Here is a 24,338-nt window from a genome sequence, read left to right on the forward strand (position 1 = left end):
GTGTTGGTATTACCTTTAAAGCCCTAAACGGCCTCAGCGCAGTATACCTGAAGGAGCGTCTCCACCCCCATCATCCAGCCCGGACACTGAGGTCCAGCTCCAAGGGCCTTTTAGAAGTGAGGTTGCAGGGAACCAGGCAGAGGGCCTCTAGGTAGTGGCACCCTCCCTGTGGAACTATCTGACTTTTATCAAACAACTATCTGACTTTTAGAAGACATCTGAAGGCTGCCCTGTTTAGGGAAGTTTTGAATGTTTGATGTTTTATCATGTTTTATAATATTCTGTTGGGCGCTGCCCAGAGTGGCTGGGAAACCCAGCTGGATGGGCTGGGTATGTTATATTATTATTTGGGTGCGGCATAAGCAATCAGGCAATCCTTTAGATCAGCGGTTCTACTGTGGGTCCCCAGATGTTATTGGACTACAACTCCCATCACCCCCGAGCCCTGGCCTTGCTAGCTAGGGGTGATGGGAGTTGTAGTTCAACAACATCTGGCGACCCACAGGTTGAGAAAGGCTGCTTTAGATATTTGGGGCCCATGTAGCTCAGGGCCTTGTGAATTAATGCAGAAACTGTGAACCTGCAGGTGTGTGGAGGCGACAAGCCCTTCCTGGCGCCCAGCGACCTCCAGAGCAAACACCTGGAGCTGAAGGAGGAGGCGGTGCGGCAGTTCCGGTCCGTGAAGAAGATGGGGGGTGAGGAGTTCAGCCGCCGCTACCTCCAGCAGCTGGAAGCCGAGATCGACGAGCTCTACGTCCAGTACATCAAGCACAACGACAGCAAGAACATCTTCCACGCCGCCCGCACGCCCGCCACGCTCTTTGTGGTCATCTTCATCACCTACGTCATTGCCGGGGTGACCGGCTTCATCGGCTTGGACATCATAGCCAGCCTGTGCAATATGATCATGGGCCTGACCCTGATCACCCTCTGCACCTGGGCCTACATTAGGTACTCAGGGGAGTACAGGGAGCTGGGCGCCGTCATAGACCAAGTGGCCGCAGCACTCTGGGACCAGGTGAGCAGATGTCAGGCGTCAGAGTATCCAAACCACCCCACGGTAGGTTGCCAGGAGTGGACAAGACAGGAAAGTTCTTACCAGTTGCTTTTTATTCAATAGTCACAGAGAGAGGCTTAGGAATGCAGCCCCCGAGTGAAGCCCCACTCCCTGCATCCCTCCCCCTTCTCATGAGTCATCTCTACGGTGCTGAAAAGCACCTTTTGCCTCTGAGCCCTCTGCTCTCCTACTTTCAAGGCACGCCATGTTCTGGGAGAGCAGGGGGTCTGGAATGCACTCTAAAGACTCTCAGTCTGTCAGCTGTCTCTCCCCGATTCTGTCACACACCAACAAATTCAGCTTCCACATTTATAGCTGGCTAGAGAGAAGTGCCCAGCATTGCATGGGAAGTCTAAAAAACCATAATAAGTCAGTGCATTTTAAAAATCAGCGCAGTTTTACATGGTTCCGTCCGTCATCTTTATTCCAAATGGCACCTGACGGTATCCAAATATAGGCTGAGACTCTCTCCTTCATCTTGGTGATTGTCCCACCAAATGGGGCGACGGTATCTTCAGAGGCTTGGTCCGCCATCTACCTTCAGAATGGCATCTTAAGGGCATTCAAACGTAGACAAAAGCCTCCTGCTCCATCTTGGGCGCTGCCATGCCACGTTGGGCAACGGTGTCCCAAGAGGTGTGCGAATGCATAGAGGACAGCTGGACAGACAGGCAATAATATAAATAGTAGACTGGGGGGAGTCTTGTGTAACAAACCCGCTTCCCCCAAAAGATTGGATTTTTTTTTGCAGGAATGAAGGTGATGGGGAAATACTCTGGAATGCGTTGGGGTAATGCTTGCTTTGATGAAACACTGTCTAACCTCCCTGCAAACAGATCAGAATAATTGCTTGTTGAATAGCCAACACTGTCTAATCTCCCTGCTCAATAAATGGTTCATGTGGAAGCCCCCCATGAGATTAGGAGGAGGAGGAAGAATAAGAAGGGAGGGAGATAGGTGTAAGTACAAGGGGAAAACTCAGCTTTGACAGGTGAGGGCAGAGGCCGACAAAAGTATGAATGGTGAGGAGTGAGAGGACAGAGAAATTTTAGAGCGTCAGAGTCATCCAGTGAACCTTATTTACTAGGATGTCCACAAGGAGGTTGCACTTCTACAATGGGGAATCAGTTTATCTGCATGGGAGGGTGGGATGGCTGCCAGCAGCATGGCTTTAAAAAAGGACCAGGCAAATCCATGGAGGAGCTGCCTGCCAGTGGCTGGTGGCAGTCAATACTCCTCGCCAACAGAAGGACCGTAGCTCAGCGCTGGGTACCTGCTTTGAATGCAGAAGGCCCTGGTTGGGTCCCTGGCATCTCCATGTGGGGCTGGGTGAAACTCCAGTTGCTCATGTGCTTTTGGTCATGACTCCTGAAAAGGTGGGGTATAAATTAGAACTGGAATAAATGCCTCCCCACCACTTCCCATTTCCACAGGACCATTCTGCTCCCATGAAAGTTGGTGGGGAGATATTTTGAAATTTTGGAAGGTGGGGAGCAAATTTCTAAGTATTTTCATCTTAGGCTTAAGTCAGAGGTGGCCAAGAGATTCTTTGCCCCCTTTTAAAAGCCACACCAGCTCTGTCTGTGTTCCTGGAGAAAACATTTTGCAATGGTAGGACACAATCCCCCGGGGTTATTATTTATATTGTGTGTGGGAAGGTTATCCCTCTCCTCATTAAAAAAAAAGTAGTTCTCAACCACATTGTATTTATGCCTAAGATAAAATGAACTTTTAAAAAGAAGCCTGACCACCAACACCTGCTGCAAAATAAATGCCAACAAAACTTTGCCCAGATCTAATATATTTATAACATCTGTGTATATTTGACAAATTGTTGTCTCCCGACTTTCCTGACAGTTGAAGCATCAGATGTCCGAAAGCGGAATCACCATGACAGTCTATAGCGACCACAAAAAAATATCCAAAACAAGAATAAATAAAAGTAAACCTCCAGTGAAAAAGGTGGCAGAATTTGTGCCAGGAGGCCTGTTTTCAGCGCAGTCAGCCATTCCCCAACCCTGGTGCCCTTCTGCATGTTGAAGTTTGGACTTCAACTCCCATCACCCCCTGGCAGCACAGCTGTGCTTCCACAGTTAAGAGCATCATATGGCTGTGCTGGCTGTGACTGATGGGAGTTGTAGTCCGAACCCTGCCTGGAAGGCACAGGGCTGGATGAAGGCTGTGCAACCTGGGCTGATGGCATGACGCTTTACAAGGGTTCAGATAGCAGGGAGGGGATGGAGGAAGGAGTGTCAAAATTTTCCACCAGGATGCCCTTAAGTGGACAGAGGTCTAGAGGAGAGTGCACATGTCTTCTTTCTCTCACCTTGTGTTTTTCCCCCCTTCAACTGCCTTACCTGCAGGGAAATACGAATGAGGTAAGCCCATTACTCTTTATGTAGCAGCAGCTGCCCTTCTCTCAGTGTCTGTCTGTGTGTGCAAACTGTGCTATATTTGGGGTGCTTAAATGCTTCAACTTCCTGCCTCCTTTGTCCAAGTGGGGAAGGAGAGGCAGGCAGGCTTGCTTTGCTTCGGGACTTCCTGGCTTGCAAGACGCGCCTCCTGCACAATTTTTGGCCCAGGGCGTTGATTGCACAGCCCCATCGTGCATCTCCTGCGACCTGTCCGGGGCTTGACAGCCTCCCTTCTCGCAATTCTAGGCAGGAGGCCTTGGGTAAGGGCCATAGCTCGGTGGTGGAGGCTCTGCTTGCATGCAAAAGGCCCCAGGTTCAGTTCCCAGGTAAAGCTGGGGTTTGGCTCCCGTCTCTAAGCCTGGAGAGCCACTTTGACAGTGCTCTGACTCTGTATATAAGAAAGCGTCCTATGATCCTTCAGCAGCATTGAACAAGCTTCTGGCTGGCCTGATCCTGGAGGGCTCAAGTTCTCTGGTGGGCTCAACGTTGAATGGGAACTGATGTTCCCAGGTAGTGGTAGCTGAAACCAAGCTGAAATTGTGTATTGGAGGCAGCAATGCTTATGAATGTTGGAAGCCACAGGAGGGGAGAACTGCTTGCCAGAAGAGGCCTTTGATTGGCCACTATGAGTACAAGATTCTGGACTAGGTGGACCATCGGCCTGACCCAGCAGGCCCTTCCCATGTTAACCATAAGTGTGCATGGTGCCTTCTAGTAGTAGCCGCTGGAACTGTGCTGGCTGGGACTGATGGGAGATGTAGTCTAAATTATTAGGAGGGGACCAGGTTGGGCAAGGCTACTCTAGTTGCTCCTGCTAGTTCGCTTGGCAAGTGCCATGGTAAGTTTCTAGCAATCATTTAGACGCTGTTGCAGAAAACCCCAGAAAAATGTGACAACCGGGGACATTGCAGGAGGACCGAGGAACAACTTTTAAGAATAAAAGTTCAGATTAAGGACACTCGAGCTCTTTTTTCTGCCTTTGGGATTCGCTGATAGATGCTTATGCACCACAGTTAAGAGGCTGCTTGTTTGCTAACCCTGACGGCAGTGGGCCATGTCGCTTCAGGCAGGGTGAAATTGTTCCTTTCTTAGCCTAGGCTCAGCCACGAGCACAACCAGGTTCGCACTGCACGATTTCAGGGCTGTTGCACTGGAGTTGAAATCCAAAAATCCACGCTTGCTGAGTGTGCTGCTTTGTGTGAGATGGTGGCTTTTTGCGGGACTGAACCCTGGGTGCATCTGGGGAAGCTTGCCGGGCAAAAACAGCATTTCTGTTTTCACAGAAATGAGAATCGTGGCGCAGAGTATCAGATGTCTGATCCATAGACTTGGCCTCGATCCTAAACTGCGGCAGGTTCTCTCTCCCTTCTACCACACCAGTAGTGTTAGGCTGGCATGTTCTGTGCCTGCCTTCAGCTGTCTTCCTTGGCGCATTCTGCCAAAGCTGTTGAGAAGAGGAGAAGCCCACCTAGAATTATAGTGACAGCTGGGAGACTATGAAGGCAGGAATAAACTCTAGCAGCTTAAACCTAGCCCACTGTGATGGTCTGCCTCATGCAAATAGGCAGCAGGATGCTGGAGCTCCAAACTAACAGGTTCAACGCCGTAGCTGAAAATATTAAGTGAGCTATAACCCAAACTCAAACAAGGACAGAATTCTGCAGCTACTAGAAGTTACGCAGATTATATAATGGATTGGCTCGCTTTGCCCTATTTATGTTGCACTTTCCCATGTTTTTATAGGGACGCGGGTGGCACTGTGGGTTAAACCACAAGAGCCTAGGACTTGCCAATCAGAAGGTTAGCGGTTTGAATCCCCGTGAAGGGGTGAGTTCCCATTGCTTGGTCCCTGCTCCTGCCAACCTAACAGTTCAAAAGCACGTCAAAGTGAAAGTAGATAAATAGGTACCGCTCCGTCGGGAAGGTAAACAGTGTTTCTGTGCGCTGCTTTGGTTCACCAGAAGCAGCTTAGTCCTGCTGGCCACATGACCCAGAAGCTGTACGCCGGCTCCCTCGGCCAATAAAGCGAGATGAGTGCCGCAACCCGAGAGTTGTCCGCGACTGGACCTAACAGTCAGGGGTCCCTTTACCTTTTCATATTTTGCATTAATTATTTTGCTTCTGCCAGCAATAGGACGAGCAAGGTTGCAGGGACCAAGCAAACCGGAATCCCTGGCCATTGGCAATATTATCTGGCCACACACAAACACTAAAACATATATATGCAGACTTGAAACTTTTTTTTAAAAAAAGGAGAGTTGAATTCTGCCACCAGTGCCAAGAGTGTAGGACTTTTTGGCACTTTTGCAGAATTGAAGTGCACCTCCAGAGCCCTGAATGTATCTTTTAAAACATACCCCCCTCCTTTCCACTAACCTTTCTGTGCTTTTGTGTGCAGGCTTTGTACAAACTTTACAGTGCAGCTGCCACACACAGACATTTGTATCATCACGCTTTCCCCACGGCGCAGAAGGCTGAGCCCACCGAAGGCACGGAAAAGAAGACAATGTAAACCCGGCTGTTTTCCACAGAGGTGCATGAAAACACATCGTTAAAACATGTTAATCATTTTGCATCCATGTATGAGACTCTGCCACTCTTTGAAACGACGACAGAGGAAAACAGATCTAACTCATTCACTTGTACCAATGGCTTAAGTGTGGCTGCTTTATTTTGGACAATGCCCTGCTTGAAGGGGGAATGAGTCAGCATGACTTTCATTTTCTGAAAACTTAATTTTGCTGCAGATACATTACTGGTTCGGTTCTCCAGAACACTTGGCCCTGGACTTTTCAAGACTGAGGTTTGGAGCCAGAGGAGGCAGTGGTTTCTACCTTCCTTTTGCAATGCTCATGCTGGCCATCCCTGAGTACGCATTCATAGCCTCCTCTGGATCCAAGCTCCCATGCCATTAATCCATCGGCCAGTATTCTGAAACGGAATGTGGCTCATATTCAGGAGGCGCCACGTCACATGAACATATTTAAATTTGTACTCAAGAGGTTTTTATTTAACACCATTCCCTTCATGCAGCTGTGAATGATAATTTATTCACTTTAAGACTGCCTTCTCAGAAGCTACAAAGAATATTTCTTTTGCTATGGTATGTTAAAAGAGATGGGAAGTATTTTTTTTTTGTACATGTATTTGAGAGTTTCACTGTATATATTTTTGTTTAGTGCATAAAGAGTGTATCAAGTTTTTATTATTTAATTGTCAATTAAAAGTTTGGTTCCTAAGACAATTACCTCATTTGTCCCTAATTCATTATCACCTAATCCCAACTGAACCCAGACTCCTTCCCGTTACATGCTAAGCACCGGATGGACATGATCCTGTCACCTTTTGCATCTTTCAGATCTTCCTTCAGCATCAGGAGAAAGCACCTGTACTTATATGCAATAGACCCTTCAACCGGAGCAAAAAGTATTTTGAACCACCTGTACTAAAACAAACAGGTTCTAGCTTTGAATAGCTATTACATATTACAAGCTGCTTTTTAAAAGCTGTTTTGGAGTCCAGAGTTTTAAGAAAAGCAAGCCTAAAATCCGCTTGACATACAGTGGTACCTCGGGTTACAGATGCTTCAGGTTACAGACTCCGCTAACCCAGAAACAGTACCTCGGGTTAAGAACTTTGCTTCAGGATGAGAACAGAAATTGTGGTATGGCGGCAGCGGGAGGCCCCATTAGCTAAAGTGGTACCTCAGGTTAAGATCAGTTAAGAACGGACCTCTGGAATGAATTAAGTTCTTAACCCGAGGTACCACTGTATTTGGATCAGGGTCCTCAATTCTTCAGTGCACACACTGCTAAATGCCAATTGCAATTAAATATGCTTGTCCTTCTACAGCTCAAATATTATTCTCATTGCAAGGTGGCAGGCCTCTGCTCAAATTACTTTTGGAAAGTAAAGTGCCTGCACATTTAGCTTCAACAGGGAATTACATGGTACGCCTTCAAGGGGAAGTTTATAAGATAGGCTTCATTGTGCCAGAACACGGTCAGGTTCTGTCCTATAACCTTCCAACTTTAAGGGCTAGAAAGCAAATTACTTCACCCAAGCATGGGATCAGAATGTGTGTTCTGGCCAAACAATCCCACGATTCTGCCTGTTTGCCCTTAACAGGCTCTAGCCACTCTAGTAGGTAACAAAACAGTGGCCTCATTTGTTCCCAATGCTAACCCATGGTTTGTTTTCAATCTGCTTTTCGCTTGAGCCTTAGTAGCTTGGTAAGCAATCTGAGATGGTGACAGCAGCCACGAAATTAAAAGACGCCTGCTTCTTGGGAGAAAAGCAATGACAAACCTAGACAGCATCTTAAAAAGTAGAGACATCACCTTGCCAACAAAGGTCCGTATAGTAAAAGCTATGGTTTTCCCAATAGTGATGTATGGAAGTGAGAGCTGGACCATAAAGAAGGCTGATCGCTGAAGAATTGATGCTTTTGAATTCTGGTGCTGAAGGAGACTCTTGAGAGTCCAATGGACTGCAAGAAGATCCAACACATCCATTCTTAAGGAAATTAGCCCTGAGTGCTCACTGGAAGGACAGGTCCTGAAGCTGAGGCTCCAATACTTTGGCCACCTCATGAGAATATTCCCTGGCAAAGACCCTGATGTTGGGAAAGATGGAGGGCACAAGGAGAAGGGGACGACAGAGGATGAAATGGTGGGACAGTGTTCTCAAAGCTACAAACATGAGTTTGACCAAACTGCGGGAGGCGGTGGAAGACAGGAGTGCCTGGTGTGCTCTAGTCCAGGGGGTCACGAAGAGTCGGACACGACTAAACGACTAAACAACAACAACAACAAGCAATCTGAGCCAGGACAACAAACCATGGTTAAGTAAGGGTGCTACTGGGTTCCACATAATGCCAAGCCATGCTTAAAACAAGCCAAGGTCCATCAGCCAGCAAGAAGCCATGACTTCAGCCTTTGGTTTGTTAGCAGCAAGTTAAACTATTGTTAGGCTACTAGACAGCGTTCAACCGCAGCTTAGTGTCATGTGGAAACCAGAGAGAAATTTGTTCCAGCCACATAAACAAAAACAAGTTTATTTGATTGCTGAGATTTACAGGACACAGATGTTACAGAACTTTCATACACATTGCAGGATGACAGATCAAAATGTGAAATGAGATACAAAGGCAACTTTACCACTGGATGGAAGTTTTCACAAAATCGTTCCTTGCTGGTTTGATTAGGGTGAGACTTGCTCCAAATGGCTAAGGCAGGCGGCTGGGTTCTCCAGTTGCTTTTCAACGCTGCCCACTTGCGCCAGCCTGCATATGGCAAAACGCTCCTGAGAGGATCTGCGGCAAACTAGAAGGATGAGCTCAACAGTCAAAATAAGGCAGTCGTTTATTCATTGCTTGGGTCCAACAGAACCGTATTTTTGCAATGTTTTTATAATGGAAGATCATGTGGACCTTTTGCATATTAAAGCTGTGTCCACAGCCACAGAGCTGCAGCAGAAAAACAGAACCTCCTTTTCCCCTGGAGGCAAGGCAGCCCGCAAGATCAGCAGCTAGAAGGCAGCAAACAGGCTTCATCTAACTTTCAGGGCGTTTCTCGCACTGACATCATTTGAAAATAAAATTTCTTCTCCAAGGTTCAACCGTTGCTAGAAAAAAAGGTTATCAGACAAAATAATAATAATAATATAAAACGTGGCTTTCCTTGAATTTTCCCACCACACTGGCTCTCAGAATAAGAAACTAACTTTCTTTATACAATATAACAAACATCTTTTGTATTCAATAAACATGATACACAAGAAGGTAATTACAAAAGGTGCAAGATCAACGAGAGAGAAGCTGCCTTTTCAACCAAAGCACGATTTCTCCTTTTTTTTTTTTTTGAGTCCCCTAAGATTCCAAGAGCCCTCAGAGTCCGCTGTGAAAGGGAAGGAGCTCAGAAGTTCTTGCCGTGCTGCTGCTGGGCATACCATTGCTGCCTCTGCTTGCGGTTCTCCAGCTCGCTGAGCAGAGCCTGGCGGTAGGCTTCGTACAGCTTCACTATCCGCTCCAGTTCCTTCATGAAAAGCAGCTTCAGCATCCCCTGGTATGTATCCAGGTCAGCCAACTGGAAGAGCTCCCACTTCAAGATGTGGTCGTATCTGTTGCAAGAGACAAGAGAACGATGTAACCGACTGGGCGAGCACTGGATAAAGAGAGCATAAGGAGAGCTTTATGCTGCAAAGCACCCGGAGATCTTCGGGTGAAGGGCGGTGCACAAATTTCATAAATAAATAAGAGGCTGTTGGATCAGGCCAATGGCCCATCTAACCCAGCCTCCTGTCATGAGAAAAACTTGGAAGCAGGTTGAATCCTGACAAGACAGAAGTACTGTTTTTGGGGGACGGGGCAGGCTGGTGTGGAGGATTCCCTGGTCCTGAATGGGGTAACTGTGCCCCTGAAGGACCAGGTGCGCAGCCTGGGAGTCATTTTGGACTCGCAGCTCTCCGTGGAGGTGCAGGTTAAATCCGTGTCCAGGGCAGCTGTGTACCAGCTCCATCTGGTACGCAGGCTGAGACCCTACCTGCCCACGGACTGTCTTGCCAGAGGGGTGCATGCTCTAGTTATCTCTCGCTTGGACTACTGCAATGCACTCTATGTGGGGCTACATTTGAAGGTCACCCAGAAACTACAACTAATCCAGAATGTGGCAGCTAGACTGGTGACTGGGGGCGGCCGCCAAGACCACATAACACTGGCCTTGAAAGACCTACATTGGCTCCCAGTACGTTTCCAAGCACAGTTCAAAGTGTTGGTGTTGACCTTTAAAGCCCTAAACGCCCTCAGCCCAGTATACCTGAAGGAGCGTCTCCACCCCCATCATTCTGCCCAGACACTGAGGTCCAGTGCCGAGGGCCTTCTGGCGGTTCCGTCATTGCAAGAAGCAAAGTTACAGGGAACCAGGCAGAGGGCCTTCTCGGTAGTGGCGCCCACCCTGTGGAACGCCCTCCCATCAGATGTCAAAGAGATAAACAACTACCTGACATTCAGAAGACATCTTAAGGCAGCTCTGTTCAGGGAAGTTTTTAATGTGTGACATCTTAGTGGCTGGGGAAACCCAGGCAGATGGGCGGGGTACAAATAATAAATTATTATTGAGCACAAGGACATTCTCCCTTCCTGTGGATTCCAGCAACTGGTATTAAGAAGCGTTGCTGCCTCTGACGGTGGAGGCACAGCAGAGCCCTCCTGGCCAGTAGCCAACAATAACTAGGAATCTTCTGGACATGACCTTAAAGCAGGCCCCTGTGAGAACACGATTCTGGACAAGATGAACCTCTGGTCTACTCCAGAGGTCTTATGTTCTTATGCTACTTTGGATAACCAGCCAATACTGATTATATTAAGAGCATATCATTTCTTTTTAAGATGCTACACAAACTTAACGTTCTGGATACATTCAAGATGTCCCAAACAAAATGCCTCCATTTTTTAAAAAAATACAGGCTTATAGTCAATGAATTGCCCACCACTGGGCAGAAATAAAAATCAAAGTTCATAAGACAAGTGCTTAATGCTCACTTTACAGGAGCCCTGGCATAGACCTGCAGCCAATCTGGGATCTCCGCAGTGTGGTAGGGATTCGCAGGCACAAGGATAGGCTGGCTCCTCTCGGCTGGCTGTGGCTGGTATGTCATCGGAGGTGGTTGATCGTAACGGGGAACGCTGCACAGAGATACAGCAAAGATCAAACTCAAGTCACTTCAACACCAAAAATGGCAACAGCAGCTCTCTTAGGCTGGGGTGCAGAAACTTGGAGTGAGCAAATTCCCATTGCAGTTTTTTGTTTTTTGTTTATTTAGGAAATGCCAGCCCAGGGATCAACCCATACTTTGATACAAAAGGTTGTATTGGAGTTCCCCCAGCTCTCCAGGGCTGATCTGGGGAGAGTGCAGGGGGGGGGGGAGAGGAGGGAAGTCGCACTGCGTTAAAAGGAATCCCTGTGCTGGCTAGTGCTGGTGCAACGATTTGACTGAATACAGCTTGACGACACTCTGAAAACTAACTTCAAAGCACACATACCCATACTTGGGAGTATCAAACAGATTTGGATGGAGAGATCTGCGCCACAAATCTTATCTATGTTTAAAAGGTGGGTGTGTTAAATCTTGCGAATTCCACCACTTAGACTAACACCAATGCATTTGTAGTATAAATTCTTGTATCTGCCAGTCTGGGATTAGCCATGTCTCTAAGGTGTGTTTCAACAGGTGGGAAGCCAGAAAAACTAAGGATTTAAGCAGACAATGGCTCTGCGCTGCCTGTCATGGAAGTAGAGAGCAAGTGCTGAGTACCACCAATGTGTTGTGTGCTCTGTCATCTACCCTTGGCAGACTTTGCTAATGGAGGCTCAAAGTTCTGAGATTGGTGATGTGATGTTGGGTTCTTTCCCACTCTTCCTTAGGAGCTGGAAACCAGTGAAAGTCCTTCATGCGTGCTAGCAGTAAGGCAGTTGAGGTTCATTCTCTTACAGTGCGATCCTACACAGGGTTTTTCAGAGGTCTCACAGAGTTTAATGGGGATAAGTCACAGGTAAGTGGTCACAGAATTGCAGGCTAAGGCATTGGTTGAAACTCCCAAGGGAAGCCCACAGACGACTTACCTGGGGGCACAAGGGTGTTTGTACTGTGCTCTTTTATTGATGTGGTCGACGTAGTACACACCAAACTCAGCTGATTCCACACGCTCCCACCCTGGAGGCAGCCCCTCTCTCTCAAGTGGATGACTCCAGTGTGTTGTGTTGGTGTTATGGTCTATGTAGTATTTTCTTCCTCTGAGAGTCCAGTCCACAGACCAGCCAGGAGGGAGAGGTAAATCTTCCGAACTGTGGTTTGTTAAGTTTCCCAGCGATGTAGCAGCCACCCGCCCGATGCCTGGAGGGGAAAAAAACAACCCCACAACAGCATCAGTAAAGCAGACACTCATTTAACGGGCTTCTTGCAAAGTTACACAACTTCTTTTCCTCAGAAAAGCAGCAAAAGATTGTCATCAATTTCATAATACACCCCCTTCTCAGTGCCTAGATTTATCGTTTCCTCTCACAAACATTCCTGCATTGAGAGAGCACTGGTGCTTTCTACGCAACATGCTCCTTTTGCTTGCAGAAGTTCGTTAGCTAGTAAAGTCCGAAGGAGTTGGGCAGCTGCCTCCGTGCCACATGGCTGCTAAATCCCAGCTCACCTCAGCACATAAGACCCAGCATCCCAGAACAGAAGGCTATTCTCCAAAGAGAACTTTTTTAAATGGGAAGACTCAGTATCATGGAAGGCAGGGTGAAGATAGCAACTATCAAAACATACCCCAAAACATAACAGACATGCCAAGCCAGATAAGGGGATAAGCAGTTGAAAGAGAAGTTCAAATTGGGAAGTATTCCATGTTTTCAAGACTGACAAAACACAGACACTTGACCCAGAGCTATTGCATAACACGGCTGCTTATCAGAAAAAAAGATGGTTCTTGATTGTGTAATCTGTTTCCCAGGACATCCAAGAGCAAATGTTGGAATGAAAGCCTCAAGTTTTCAGCCCCAGCCTCCCAATAAATCAAGAGACAGATTATAGAAGTGGGAGGGCGTTCTCTAGGCATGAATTAAGCCCTGCGTAAGAGGCAAGGCTGCCAGGGAACATGGCAAGCTGTCTTACACTGACTCAAGACCACTGGCTTCACCTACTCTGGCAGGCAGCAACCTTCCAGCTCTCAGTGCTGACAGATGCCTTGCACATCACTTCCTACCAGGTCATTCCAGCTGGAGATGCCAGGGACTGAACCTCTGACTTTCGGCATGCAAAGCATGTGCTCTGCTTTTCAGCTATGATCCCTCAATGGTGGGGAGGAGAGAAAGATAAAGGGGCCCAGAGGAAGCAGATGAAAACTATTTGGCTTGCAGAGCTGGCATTCCACACCCCTGATGTGAACAAGCAGGAGGCCTGAATGGTTTGTGTGAATACAGTGCACAGCAATGGGGGGGGGGGGAGAGGCCTGGGTAAAGAGGTGCATCTTGACCAACTGTTGGAAAGCATAGAGTGATGGGCATAAGAGGGGAGGTCATTCCCTCTCAAGTGCTACTGCCCATCAAACGACAGAGAGTAGCAGTGCTACCAACAGAGCTTCCCCTGCTGACCTTAACAGGCAAGCAGCTTAATTTGGGAGAAGGCACTCTTTCAGATACAGTACACCCTCGGGTTACGTTACTCTTGAGTAACGTTTTGAAAGCGGTAAACCAGGAAGTATTTTTCCGGGTTTTGCCGCTCGCACATGCGCAGAAGCGCTCTATCTTGCTGCATGTGTGCGCAGAAGCGACACCTCTGGATATGGTTTTTTCAGGGTGCGCACGGACCCCCAGAATGAATTAATTTCGTATCCAGAGGGTCCACTGTATTGGGGGCTTCATATTTCAATATTAGCACCTTTAAACCGGGCTCAGTAGTGACTTGGCAACCAATGCAGATCACAGATTCGTAGAACAGTAGAGTTGGAAGGGACCGTAAGAGCCATCTAGTCCAACCCCCTGCAATGCAGGAATCACGGCTCAAGCATCCTGGACCTCTAGCTTAAAAACCTCCATGGAAGGAGAGTCCACCACCTTCCCAGGTAGTCCGCTATCGAACAGCTCTTACTGTCAGAAAGTTCTTCCTAAGGTTTCTCTTCCAAAACCGGTGTGGTACGTACACAGCTAGAAATATTTGCCAGCAGCCTTGCTGCCGCATCTTGCACAAGTTGCAGCTTCTGAGATGGTGAACCATCTGTAGCTTGAAATAGCCTTTTCCATCCAGAGCACTGCAACCCTGAAGGGAACTAGCCACCTCCCAAATTCCTAGGCTCAAGAACCTGCAAGAGACTGTGCTTCAATTTCTTGGCTGGATTCAGCTTCAATTTATTGGTCCACAACCGGCCCATTACCACCTCCACTACCACTGTCTCTCCTGATTCAGATGCACCAAGAGATAGCGATGGGTATCATCAGTATAGTAGCTGACATGTCACTCCAAATACCCTGATGACATCTCCCAGTGGCTCCATGCCGAGGGGCAAGATAAATCTTTGGGGAACTGTAAAAACAAGCTCCCGAGGCACCAAGGGGTAATCCCCAACTGTTACACTCTGAAACCAGATTCAGAGGCTGGAATTGAACCATTTTAACAAAGTGTTCACAAGTTCCCAGACTCGGGAGCTGCTCCAGGAGCATGGCTTGGTCAACAGTATTGAAAGTTGTGATCAATAAGAGCCAAAAGGTTTGCACTCTCCCTGCCCCTCTCTGAACAAAGGTCACCAACCAGGGTGAAGAAGGCAGTTTTGGGGCTGCATCCGATTGCAATGGGTCCGGATAAGACGCTTTTCCAAGTATGTCTTTAATGGGATCACCACACACCCCAGTCTGTCTCCAGCAAGCTCCAGCTGCAGCCCTTTCCCTTTGCTTCCTCATCGACTTCTAGCCTGTTCTGTGTTTCTTTGGAGTAGACCTATAATTTTTCAGCTGCCGTCAAAGCCAAATTGTTGCCCGCTCATACACAATTGCTTCAGCCAATGCTAAAACACAACAACCCACCTCCTTCCTCTAAAGGACGCAAGTTTCCTTTCCTTAAATGTGGGGTTTGCATCCCAAATCTCCCACCCAGCACAGCCTCCTGCTACCTCACTAGAGCATATTACTGTCTCTCATGCCAACAAACTGCTTTAAGTGAAGGCCTTCCAGAAGCTGCGTCATCTGTGGCTTGGCTTTCCCCCTCTCTGCCATCATGTACACTCCATGGTGGCTGGCAGCCAGGCAGCCCAGCAGCTTCCAACTCCATTTCCACAACCAAGCCACTCCCACCAGCAGACGCCTATGAGCTCATGTTCTTCAAAAACTTCTCTCCTGCCAATCAGCAGGCGTTTGGTGGGGTGGCAGATTAATGGAGGCCACGGGAAACAGATAGGGGTTATTTGGTTTGCAAACTCGACATTCCCTCCTGCTAATCTGAATAACCCATATACACCAAGTATCATTCCTAAAACAAACCAAAATTAAACATTATAGAACAGTCAAATGCACAGGCATTTAATTTTCCACAGCACAGAACCAGTCTCTAACTCTTTGGAGCTCAGCCTCTCTTCTTCTAATAATAAAAAGCCTTCTGAGAGAAAAGCATCTATTTCTCAAAAGCGGAGTTTCATATTTGAGGTCAGTAACCCTAAAGTTTTGACATTCTTGCCTGCAGATTTATTTTCCCCTCTGCAATCTGCACAAGATGGTCAACTTGAATGCAATGCGTTTCATAACCAAGGAAACTGGGGGAAAGTATCACATGCTTACATATCAATCTGTTTATGTTTACAACATAAATACCACATTTTAGAGCTTGGGAGTCTTTATGCTGTGCCCAGTACTGTGATTCCACAAGCGCTACTCAAGAATTTCACTTTGATGAGCTTCCTTCAGCAAACACAAGTAAACCACATGAAAAATGTGATCCGGAATGCTGTCACGCCCAGGAAGAGTCACATTCCAAGGCAAACATCTGATGTCTTCTCACTCGACTTCAAAGGCCAAATGCCCCCTCACTCTTCAATTCAAGAACAAAATCACCAGTTTTCTGAGGAAACTAAGATAACACTCAACATTTCAACTGCATATAAAAAAGGCCTGTGTTTTCCCATCTCTCTCGCCCACGTTCCTTTTCCTGCAAATTGCAAGTTTGCAAACATTGCCCTGGCTGTATTTAAAAACCGTTCACAGAATTACCCTTCGAGAAGACAACACAGAAACACACACAGGTCACCAGGCATTTGTGAATGCTCCCATGGCCTCGCCTCAGAAGTCAGCAGACAACTTGGTTTCTCTCTCAGGAGGAGCTTTCTGGAACTTGCTTGGAAGAAAAATCCCCCACACCTTACAATAATGACCTATATGGACCAATAGTCCCACTCTCTTCAAGGCAGCTTGAGATGCTGAAAGGTATTTATGCACAAGTAGATCCTTGTTTACTGCCACCAGTATGACACATGTCTTAGGGACGCGGGTGGCGCTGTGGGTAAAACCTCAGCGCCTAGGACTTGCCGATCGTATGGTCGGCGGTTCGAATCCCCGTGGTGGGGTGAGCTCCCGTCGTTCGGTCCCAGCTCCTGCCCACCTAGCAGTTCGAAAGCACTCCTAAGTGCAAGTAGATAAATAGGTACCGCTTTATAGCGGGAAGGTAAACGGCGTTTCCGTGCGCTGCGCTGGTGCTGGCTTGCCAGAGCAGCTTTGTCATGCTGGCCATGTGACCTGGAAGCGTCTCCGGACAGCGCTGGCCTCTGGCCTCTTAAGCGAGATGGGCATGCAACCCCAGAGTCGGTCACGACTGGCCCGTACGGGCAGGGGTACCTTTACCTTTATGACACATGTAGACACAAAAGCTGTACTTCGGAATGGCAAATTCTGGAAAATAAGCTCAGATACTTGCCTGAACTATGCCTTCCCTGATTCTGTGACATCCTTTGGGCAAGGTCATTGTTATGTTCATAGTATCTATATTCCTCCTGCACATGATCCCCCAGCTGGTGCCGCCTCTGACCATTATAAAAGTGGTGGTCATAATAGTGACGGGATCCGGCATCGCCGTTTTCAGTTACAGAGTTTGCCTCTGTTAAAAAGGACTGGGAAGATACGCCATATTCCCGCGGGACGTCGGCCAGGCTCCTGGCAAGGTAGGAAGGGGCAGAGAGTCTGTTGCTTTCCCGCCTCACTATCTCGTGAGGAGGCCTCTGCACTGGAGTCCGAAGGAAGCTCTGGTTTCTGGAAACTGCTCCATCCCCACCCGCAGCGTAGGCAGAAGAACCAGGGTCCAGAAGGCAGAGATCTGTTCGTCTTGGAATGGTTGGACCATGACGGATGAATGAAGGCATCAGATCTGCAACAGAGCATTGCAGTAAAAATTGAAAAGCTTCAACATGGTCAAAGTAGGCACATTATTTCATTGAATTTTTAAAACTACTACATTTGTGGGGGAGACAGAATCGAAACATGGTAGAAACAATTCTCTTTACAGGATTTTATTGTACACTGACTTTGCGAGGCATTTCATCTACGAATTGGTTAGTAAGTTCTATAAATAAACAGCTTCAAAGCAGAGGGGAAGTATCTCTGCAGAAATCTCTTCGTGCAAATATGCAAAAAGTAGTCAAGCAATTTTCAGGATACAACTAGAATGTGGTCCTCAATAGCTTTCCACTAGGATAAGGCAAGTCCTTGGCCCAAAAAAAGATCTCCCAGCCCTGTCAAAATCCCCGCCCCCTGGAACCTCCTTCACCCCATTCCATTAGCTTCCAATGTGGTGATCTCCAGATGCTGGAAATTATAACTCCCATCAGCCTAAGGCAGCAAGGCCAATAGCCAGGAATGATGGTCACTGTTGTCTGAAACATCTGGAGGACACCACATTATGTGGCTAACCCTGCCCTAGGGTGTAAATTACACTGGGGTTGTATGCATGTATGTAAATGAATAATGGAATAAATACAGAGGGAAATCAAATGCAAAACAAACCAACGGTGAAAAGTACAAAAAAGCAACATAGTGACAGGTGAGGTGGCTCTGCTTTCCAGCAGCAGGATGTATGTTACCATGCTCACTATTCGGCTTTTAGGGAAGGAAAACTGCCCTTCTGCACCTTGCTCCCCTCTGGTTTCCCTCCTCTCTGTCCCCCACTGCCTGCCCTGCACTTCAGGATTGCACTTCAGGCACAAAGCACAGGGTCTATCCACAAGATGTTCATGCCATAAATACGTGTGGTGGGGTGTCAAGTGCCACAAGGCTGTGTCTCCATTTACATGTGCGTGCACCTTCAATTCCCTTCCTCGTTCAGAATTCCCAACTCCTTTTAACCGTTGCAACACATTCAAAAGAGGTGCTGAACACTGCAGATAACCAGAACCCTCCTTTAACCTGGGAACCAACCCCACTGAATTTAGCAGGGCTACGGTTGCAACCTGAATCTTCCGAGTGCCGGTGCAAACCCTGGTCTCCATACTGCCCCCAACAATAAACCCACCCACCACCACAGATTGAAGTCATTCATGCACACACCCCTTCATGGGAGTTTTTTGTGCTGAGGGGCTGGACGGTCACCTGCCATGAATGCTTTCTTTGGACTGGGGGAGGGGGCTAATGAGCCCTTGGGCGTCCACAGTTTCCTAGGATGGGAAGGGGGTGAGCTCTCCTCTGTTGGAGGTTTATGAACCACAGGCGTTGGGTGGCCACCTGCCATTCATTCCTGCACTGCCCGGGGGGGGGGGGGCTATTAGGGCCAGATGGCCCCTTGGTGCTGCCGCTGCTGGGGAAGTTCCCCTTTCCATCTAACCTCACCTACCTCACAGGGTTGTTGTGGGGATTAAATGAGGGGGAGGAAAGAACCATGTATATGCCGCCTTGAGCTCCTTTGAGGAAAAAGCGGGATGTAAATGCAATAATAAAAATGATTCATGGGGAAGAGGGGAGAACACTCCCGAGCTATAGCAGCCGGCTCCTAGGGGCCGAGGTCCCTTCACCCCCAAATAAAATATGTGAGGGGGGGCCAGCCCTCCCCAAAGCACATGACCATTTAAATGGGGTGCATCTTTGAGACCGATTATGTGGGAATGGGGTCAGTGCCGGATTTACGTATAAGCTAAACAAGCTATAGCTTAGGGCCTCACTCCCTTGGGGCCCCCCAAAAAAATTAAAGGGAAAAAACCTGGATGTACATTTCCAAAATCTAAGATAAAAAACAAATAAAGTGAAACCTACATACAGCAACAGTGTTTTGTGTTGTGTAGGCTTCTACTTGTTATGTGCAAATGGCTTTAGATACCTATTAGGTCCATAAAATACCATACAGGGTTACCTCTGGTTAAGAACTTAATTCGTTCCGGAGGTCCGTTCTTAACCTGAAAGTGTTCTTAACCTGAAGCACCACTTTAGCTAATGGGGCCTCCTGCTGCCGCTGCGCCGCCAAAGCACGATTTCTGTTCTCATCCTGAAGCAAAGTTCTTAACCCAAGGTAATATTTCTGGGTTAGAGGAGTCTGTAACCTGAAGTGTATGTAACCCAAGGTACCACTGTATAGCATATACAAAATAAATAATGAAAAAAATATTCCTTCCAGTAGCACCTTAGAGACCAACTAAATTTGTTATTGGTATGAGCTTTCATGTGCATAAATACTTCTTGCATGCACACAAGAACTCATACCAATAACAAACTTAGTTGGTCTCTAAGGTGCTACTGGAAGGAACTTTTTATTATTATTGTTTTGTTTCCACTACGGCAGACCAACACGGCTACCTACCTGTAACTAGACATATAGCATATATTCAACACAAAAAAACAGCCACAATTTGTTGTTGGCAAAGGACAGCTGGGCATATAAAGGGCCACATTACCTCCAATAGCTTAAAGGTCAAGGGACCCTTGACCGTTAGGTCCAGGGGCGGCCTCATCATACCTAAATCTGGCCCTGGGTGGGGCTTACCTTTCTTCCCCCACCCCCTGCAATACAGTGGTACCTCTGGTTACGTACTTAATTCGTTCCGGAGGTCTGTTCTTAACCTGAAACTGTTCTTAACCTGAAGCACCACTTTAGCTAATAGGGCCTCCCGCTGCTGCCGCACGATTTCTGTTCTCATCCTGAAGCAAAGTTCTTAACCCGAGGTCTGTAACCTGAAGCATGTGTAACCCGAGGTACCACTGTATTTGAATCAAGTTAGCACCCAGCCTCTCCCCACAAGAGGCCAGGTGATGTCGGTTCTGAATTGCCGCCCCCCCCCCCCCCGTTCATCTGACCCCGCCCCCCGTGACAGGAATTTTATGGTCTTAGATATATGGCAACGTTCATAACCACACGTACATAGATCAGCACAGGAAAGCCAAACTGGAACCATTTTGATTCCTAAACTGAGCAAATGTTTCCCTGCATGGTCAAAATGGAAAAGCCTCCCCATTGTCTCTTTCCTCACAAATCCTGTCTCAAGGATATGTCTGTTTGAATAAGGGGTGAGCCTGTGACCTGGCCCAGGAAATAAGGATTTTACCACTACAAAAGACTGGCCAGGCTCCCCAGGCAATCCAATCAAGTAACTTGCCAGACAGGAGATAAACTGTGACAGGAGAAAAACAGCATTTAAATTTCTGTGATGTAGGTGGGATGTATCTGAGGGGTGGTCTTAGGTTACACCCCTTCTGTGATGCATGCATAATGTTCCTGGGGGTGGTCTTGATCTAGAGAATGGGAATTTCAAAAGTCTTTATAAGCCCTTGCACAGCATTTTTCTGGGTCCTCCTCTTTTCCTGCATGTAAGGGAAGCACCCTGTTGCAACAGATCAATAAAGTTACAGATAGGTAGCCGTGTTGGTCTGCCATAGTCAAAACAAAAAAAATTCCTTCCAGTAGCACCTTAAAGACCAACTAAGTCAGTTCTTGGTATGAGCTTTCGTGTGCATAAACACTTCTTCAGATACACACAGAAAAGCTCATACCAAGAACTGACTTAGTTGGTCTTTAAGGTGCTACTGGAAGGAATTTTTTTTGTTTAGATCAATACAGATCAGGCTTCCTAGCTGCTTTGCTTCTCAATATTCTCTGCTTGGCCTCTGTTATTCTCTCCTACCGATAGGGAACCTATGTAAGGACTCTATACTCTATATTTTTTTATTTGCAAGACCCCCAGCCCAAACCACCCGGGGAGGAAGGAGGAAGGAAGGGCTTGTGGACTCACTGCGGAGCAAAGGGCTGGTCTCCTTGATCACGTACTTGCCCTGCACCTCGCCCGGCTTGGAGAGCTCGGCGCGCGTTTTCTTCCGGGACAGCATCCCCTCCCCCTCCCCCCTCCGGCCGCCGCGACGCCGCCCCCGCCCCCCCCCTCCCCCCTCCCTCAGCCCGCCGCGCCGCCGCCGCCGCCCCCGGAGCCGGGCCCCTCCCGGAGGGGCGCCATGATGGGGGTCAAGACGCCGGGTGGGGGCCTTTCGGGGAGGGGGCGCCGCCCGGCTCCCTCTCTCTCTCTCTCTCTCTCTCTCTCTCTCGCTTCTCTCCCCTCAGCGCCTCACGCAGCCCCTCAGGCAGCCGAGGAAACCTTCTGGCCACGCCCACCGCCCCGGCGCCGCCGCCGCCGCCGCCCGATTGGCTGGCCCCGCGCGAGGGCCGCTGGGAAGGCAAGCGCCGAAAAGGGGCCCCGAGGAGGAGGAGGAGGAGGACGGAGAGAGAGGAGGGCGGGCTCCGAGGAACAGCGCCCCCCGTGGCAGGGAGGGGGACTGCTCTGCGCCCAGCTGCTGCTGCTGCTGCTGGGCTAGACTGTCCTATTATGTTGTGGTTTAGTCGTGTCTGGCTCTTCGTGACCCCCCTGGACCAGAGCACGCCAGGCACTCCTGCCTTCCACTGCCTCCCGCAGTTTGGTCAAACTCATGCTGGTAGCTTCGAGAACAGTATCCAACCATCTCGTCCTCTGCCGTCCCCTTCTCCTTGTGCCCTCCATCTTTCCCAACATCAGGGTCTTTTCCAGGGAGTCTTCTCTTCTCATGAGGTGGCCAAAGTCTTGGAGCCTCAGCTTCACGATCTGTCCTTCCAGTGAGCACTCAGGGCTGATTTCCTCCAGAATGGATCGGTTTGATCTTCTTGCAGTCCATGGGACTCTCCAGAGTCTCCTCCAGCACCAGAATTCAAAAGCATCCATCCTTCGGCGATCAGCCTTCTTTATGGTCCAGCTCTCACTTCCATACATCACTACTGGGAAAACCAGAGCTTGAACTATACAGACCTTTGTTGGCATTATTATTATTATTTATTATTATTATTATTATATTAATTTTATTATTATATTATGGTACGTATAGAACCTTTTAATGAGGGTGAAAGAGGAGAGCGCAAAATATGGTTTGAAGCTCAGCATCAAAAAACCGAAAATCATGGCCACTGGTCCCATCACCTCCTGGCAAATAGAAGGGGAAGAAATGGAGGCAGTGAGAGATTTTACTTTCTTGGGCTCCATGATCACTGCAGATGGTGACAGCAGTCACGAAATTAAAAGACGCCTGCTCCTTGGGAGAAAGGCGATGGCAAACCTAGACAGCATCTTAAAAAGCAGAGACATCACCTTGCCAACAAAGGTTCGTATAGTTAAAACTATGGTTTTCCCAGTAGTGATTTATGGAAGTGAGAGCTGGACCATAAAGAAGGCCGAAGAATGGATGCTTTTGAATTCTGGTGCTGGAGGAGACTCTTGAGAGTCCCATGGACTGCAAGAAGATCCAACCTCTCCATTCTGAAGAAAATCAGCCCTGAGTGCTCACTGGAAGGACAGATCCTGAAGCTGAGGCTCCAAGACTTTGGCCACCTCATGAGAAGAGAAGACTCCCTGGAAAAGACCCTGATGTTGGGAAAGATGGAGGGCACAAGGAGAAGGGGACGACAGAGGACAAGATGGTGGGACAGTGTTCTCAAAGCTACCAGCATGAGTTTGACCAAACTGCGGGAGGCAGTGGAAGACAGGAGTGCCTGGCGTGCTCTGGTCCATGGGGTCACGAAGAGTCGGACACGACTAAACGACTAAACAACAAAGACAGCAAAAATCAAGAAAAACATTCTTTAGAATGCTACAAGAAAACACAAAAAGGTTTTTTTAAAAAAATACCCAAGCAGGTTAAAATGCACACCAACTTGCCTTGGAGAAGATGACGCACCTCCAGAGAGGCAGCTAACTATCCATTTTGTGTTCTTCCTTATTGCAGGTCCATTAGCCATACCTGCCCTTTGCTGTTTCTGAAGCCAGGAAGTTTGGCCTTCGCTTCTTAGGGCATGTGAGCTATTTTCAAAGCCGCAGAGGGTCCGCTTTGCACGATGCAACACGACACAAGCAAGACAATTGCCCTGGTGGAGATTCCCGTGGACCTGGGAAAAAGTCAGGTCATTGCTGGCAGCTGCTACCTGGAGATGGTGGGACTTGAACCCGGACCTTTTGCATTCAAAGCCGGTGCTTTGCCTCTGAGCTACACTCCTTCCCTTGGCTTGAACAACTAGACCATTGTTGCTATTTTTCTTAGCACTGTAAATAATGCGAATATCGATTTAGCACAGCGTTCTTCTGCTGCCATCTCCTGGCTGATGGGTAATCTGGGTTTTGTAATCCCGCTGTTCAGCTGCAGAGCCAGCCGGGCATGGTGGCTCCTGCCTGTGATCCCAGCTCCTTGGGAGGCTGAGGCTGGAGGATTGCTTGAGTCCAGGAGTTCTAGGCTGCGGTGGCTACGTGGAGCAGGTGTCCTGGCCAAGGTCAGCATCAACATGGGGGCTCTCCGGGGAGCCAGGGGCTACCAGGTTGCCTAAGGAGGGGCGAACCGGCCCAGGCTGGCGACAGAGCAGGCCAAAGCTCCCGTGCTGAGCAGTGGTGGGATTGCACCTCTGAGTAGCACCCTCAGTCTAGCCTGGGCAAGAAAGCAAGACCCAGCCTCTCTCTTTTGGAGGCTTTTCATGTCTCTAAGCACAATGTGATTCCTTTTCTGAACACTGGCAGTGATGTAGTGGAAGGTGTTGTAGGAATTCTAAGGTCTCTGAGATATATATATCTTATACAGTCATACCTCTTGTTATGTTAGCTTCAGGTTATGTCTTTTCCATCTGGTACGTAGGCTGAGACCCTATCTGCCTGCGGACTGTCTCGCCAGAGTGGTGCATGCTCTGGTTATTTCCCGCTTGGACTACTGCAATGCACTGTACGTGGGGCTACCTTTGAAGGTGACTCAGAAACTACAACTAATCCAGAACGCGGCAGCTAGACTGGTGACTGGGGGCGGCCGCCGAGACCACATAACACCGGTCTTGAAAAACCTACATTGGCTCCCAGTACGTTTCCGAGCACAATTCAA

The 24,338-nt window shown here is 48.2% G+C and overlaps 2 protein-coding genes across 4 annotated transcripts in view; one reads left to right on the forward strand and one right to left on the reverse strand.

The window, feature by feature from the left end:
* Positions 1-6,718, forward strand: part of ATL1 (atlastin GTPase 1) — a 37,281-nt gene extending 30,563 nt beyond the window's left edge. Inside the window, exons 12-14 of one of the 3 annotated variants that reach the window (XM_081861865.1) lie at positions 587-1,060; positions 3,421-3,435; positions 5,870-6,718. In XM_081861865.1, the coding sequence (XP_081717991.1) occupies positions 587-1,060; positions 3,421-3,435; positions 5,870-5,983 (603 nt within the window). In that variant the 3' untranslated portion in view covers positions 5,984-6,718. The remainder of the gene's footprint in view (positions 1-586; positions 1,061-3,420; positions 3,436-5,869) is intronic. The other 2 variants (XM_081861866.1, XM_081861867.1) reach the window with 2 other exon arrangements.
* Positions 6,719-8,511: 1,793 nt separating this feature from the next.
* On the reverse strand, positions 8,512-21,318 carry SAV1 (salvador family WW domain containing protein 1). Its single transcript, XM_081864503.1, has 5 exons — positions 21,203-21,318; positions 16,915-17,361; positions 12,093-12,363; positions 11,012-11,155; positions 8,512-9,591 (listed from the first exon to the last, which is right to left on the reverse strand). The coding sequence occupies exons 1-5, from the start codon at positions 21,294-21,296 to the stop codon at positions 9,387-9,389; spliced, it is 1,161 nt and encodes a 386-aa protein (XP_081720629.1). The 5' UTR covers positions 21,297-21,318; the 3' UTR covers positions 8,512-9,386.
* Positions 21,319-24,338: the final 3,020 nt, after the last annotated feature.

This window comes from Podarcis erhardii (genome assembly GCF_964252035.2).
Source record: "Podarcis erhardii genome assembly, chromosome: 1".
Classification (NCBI taxonomy): Eukaryota; Metazoa; Chordata; class Lepidosauria; order Squamata; family Lacertidae; genus Podarcis; species Podarcis erhardii.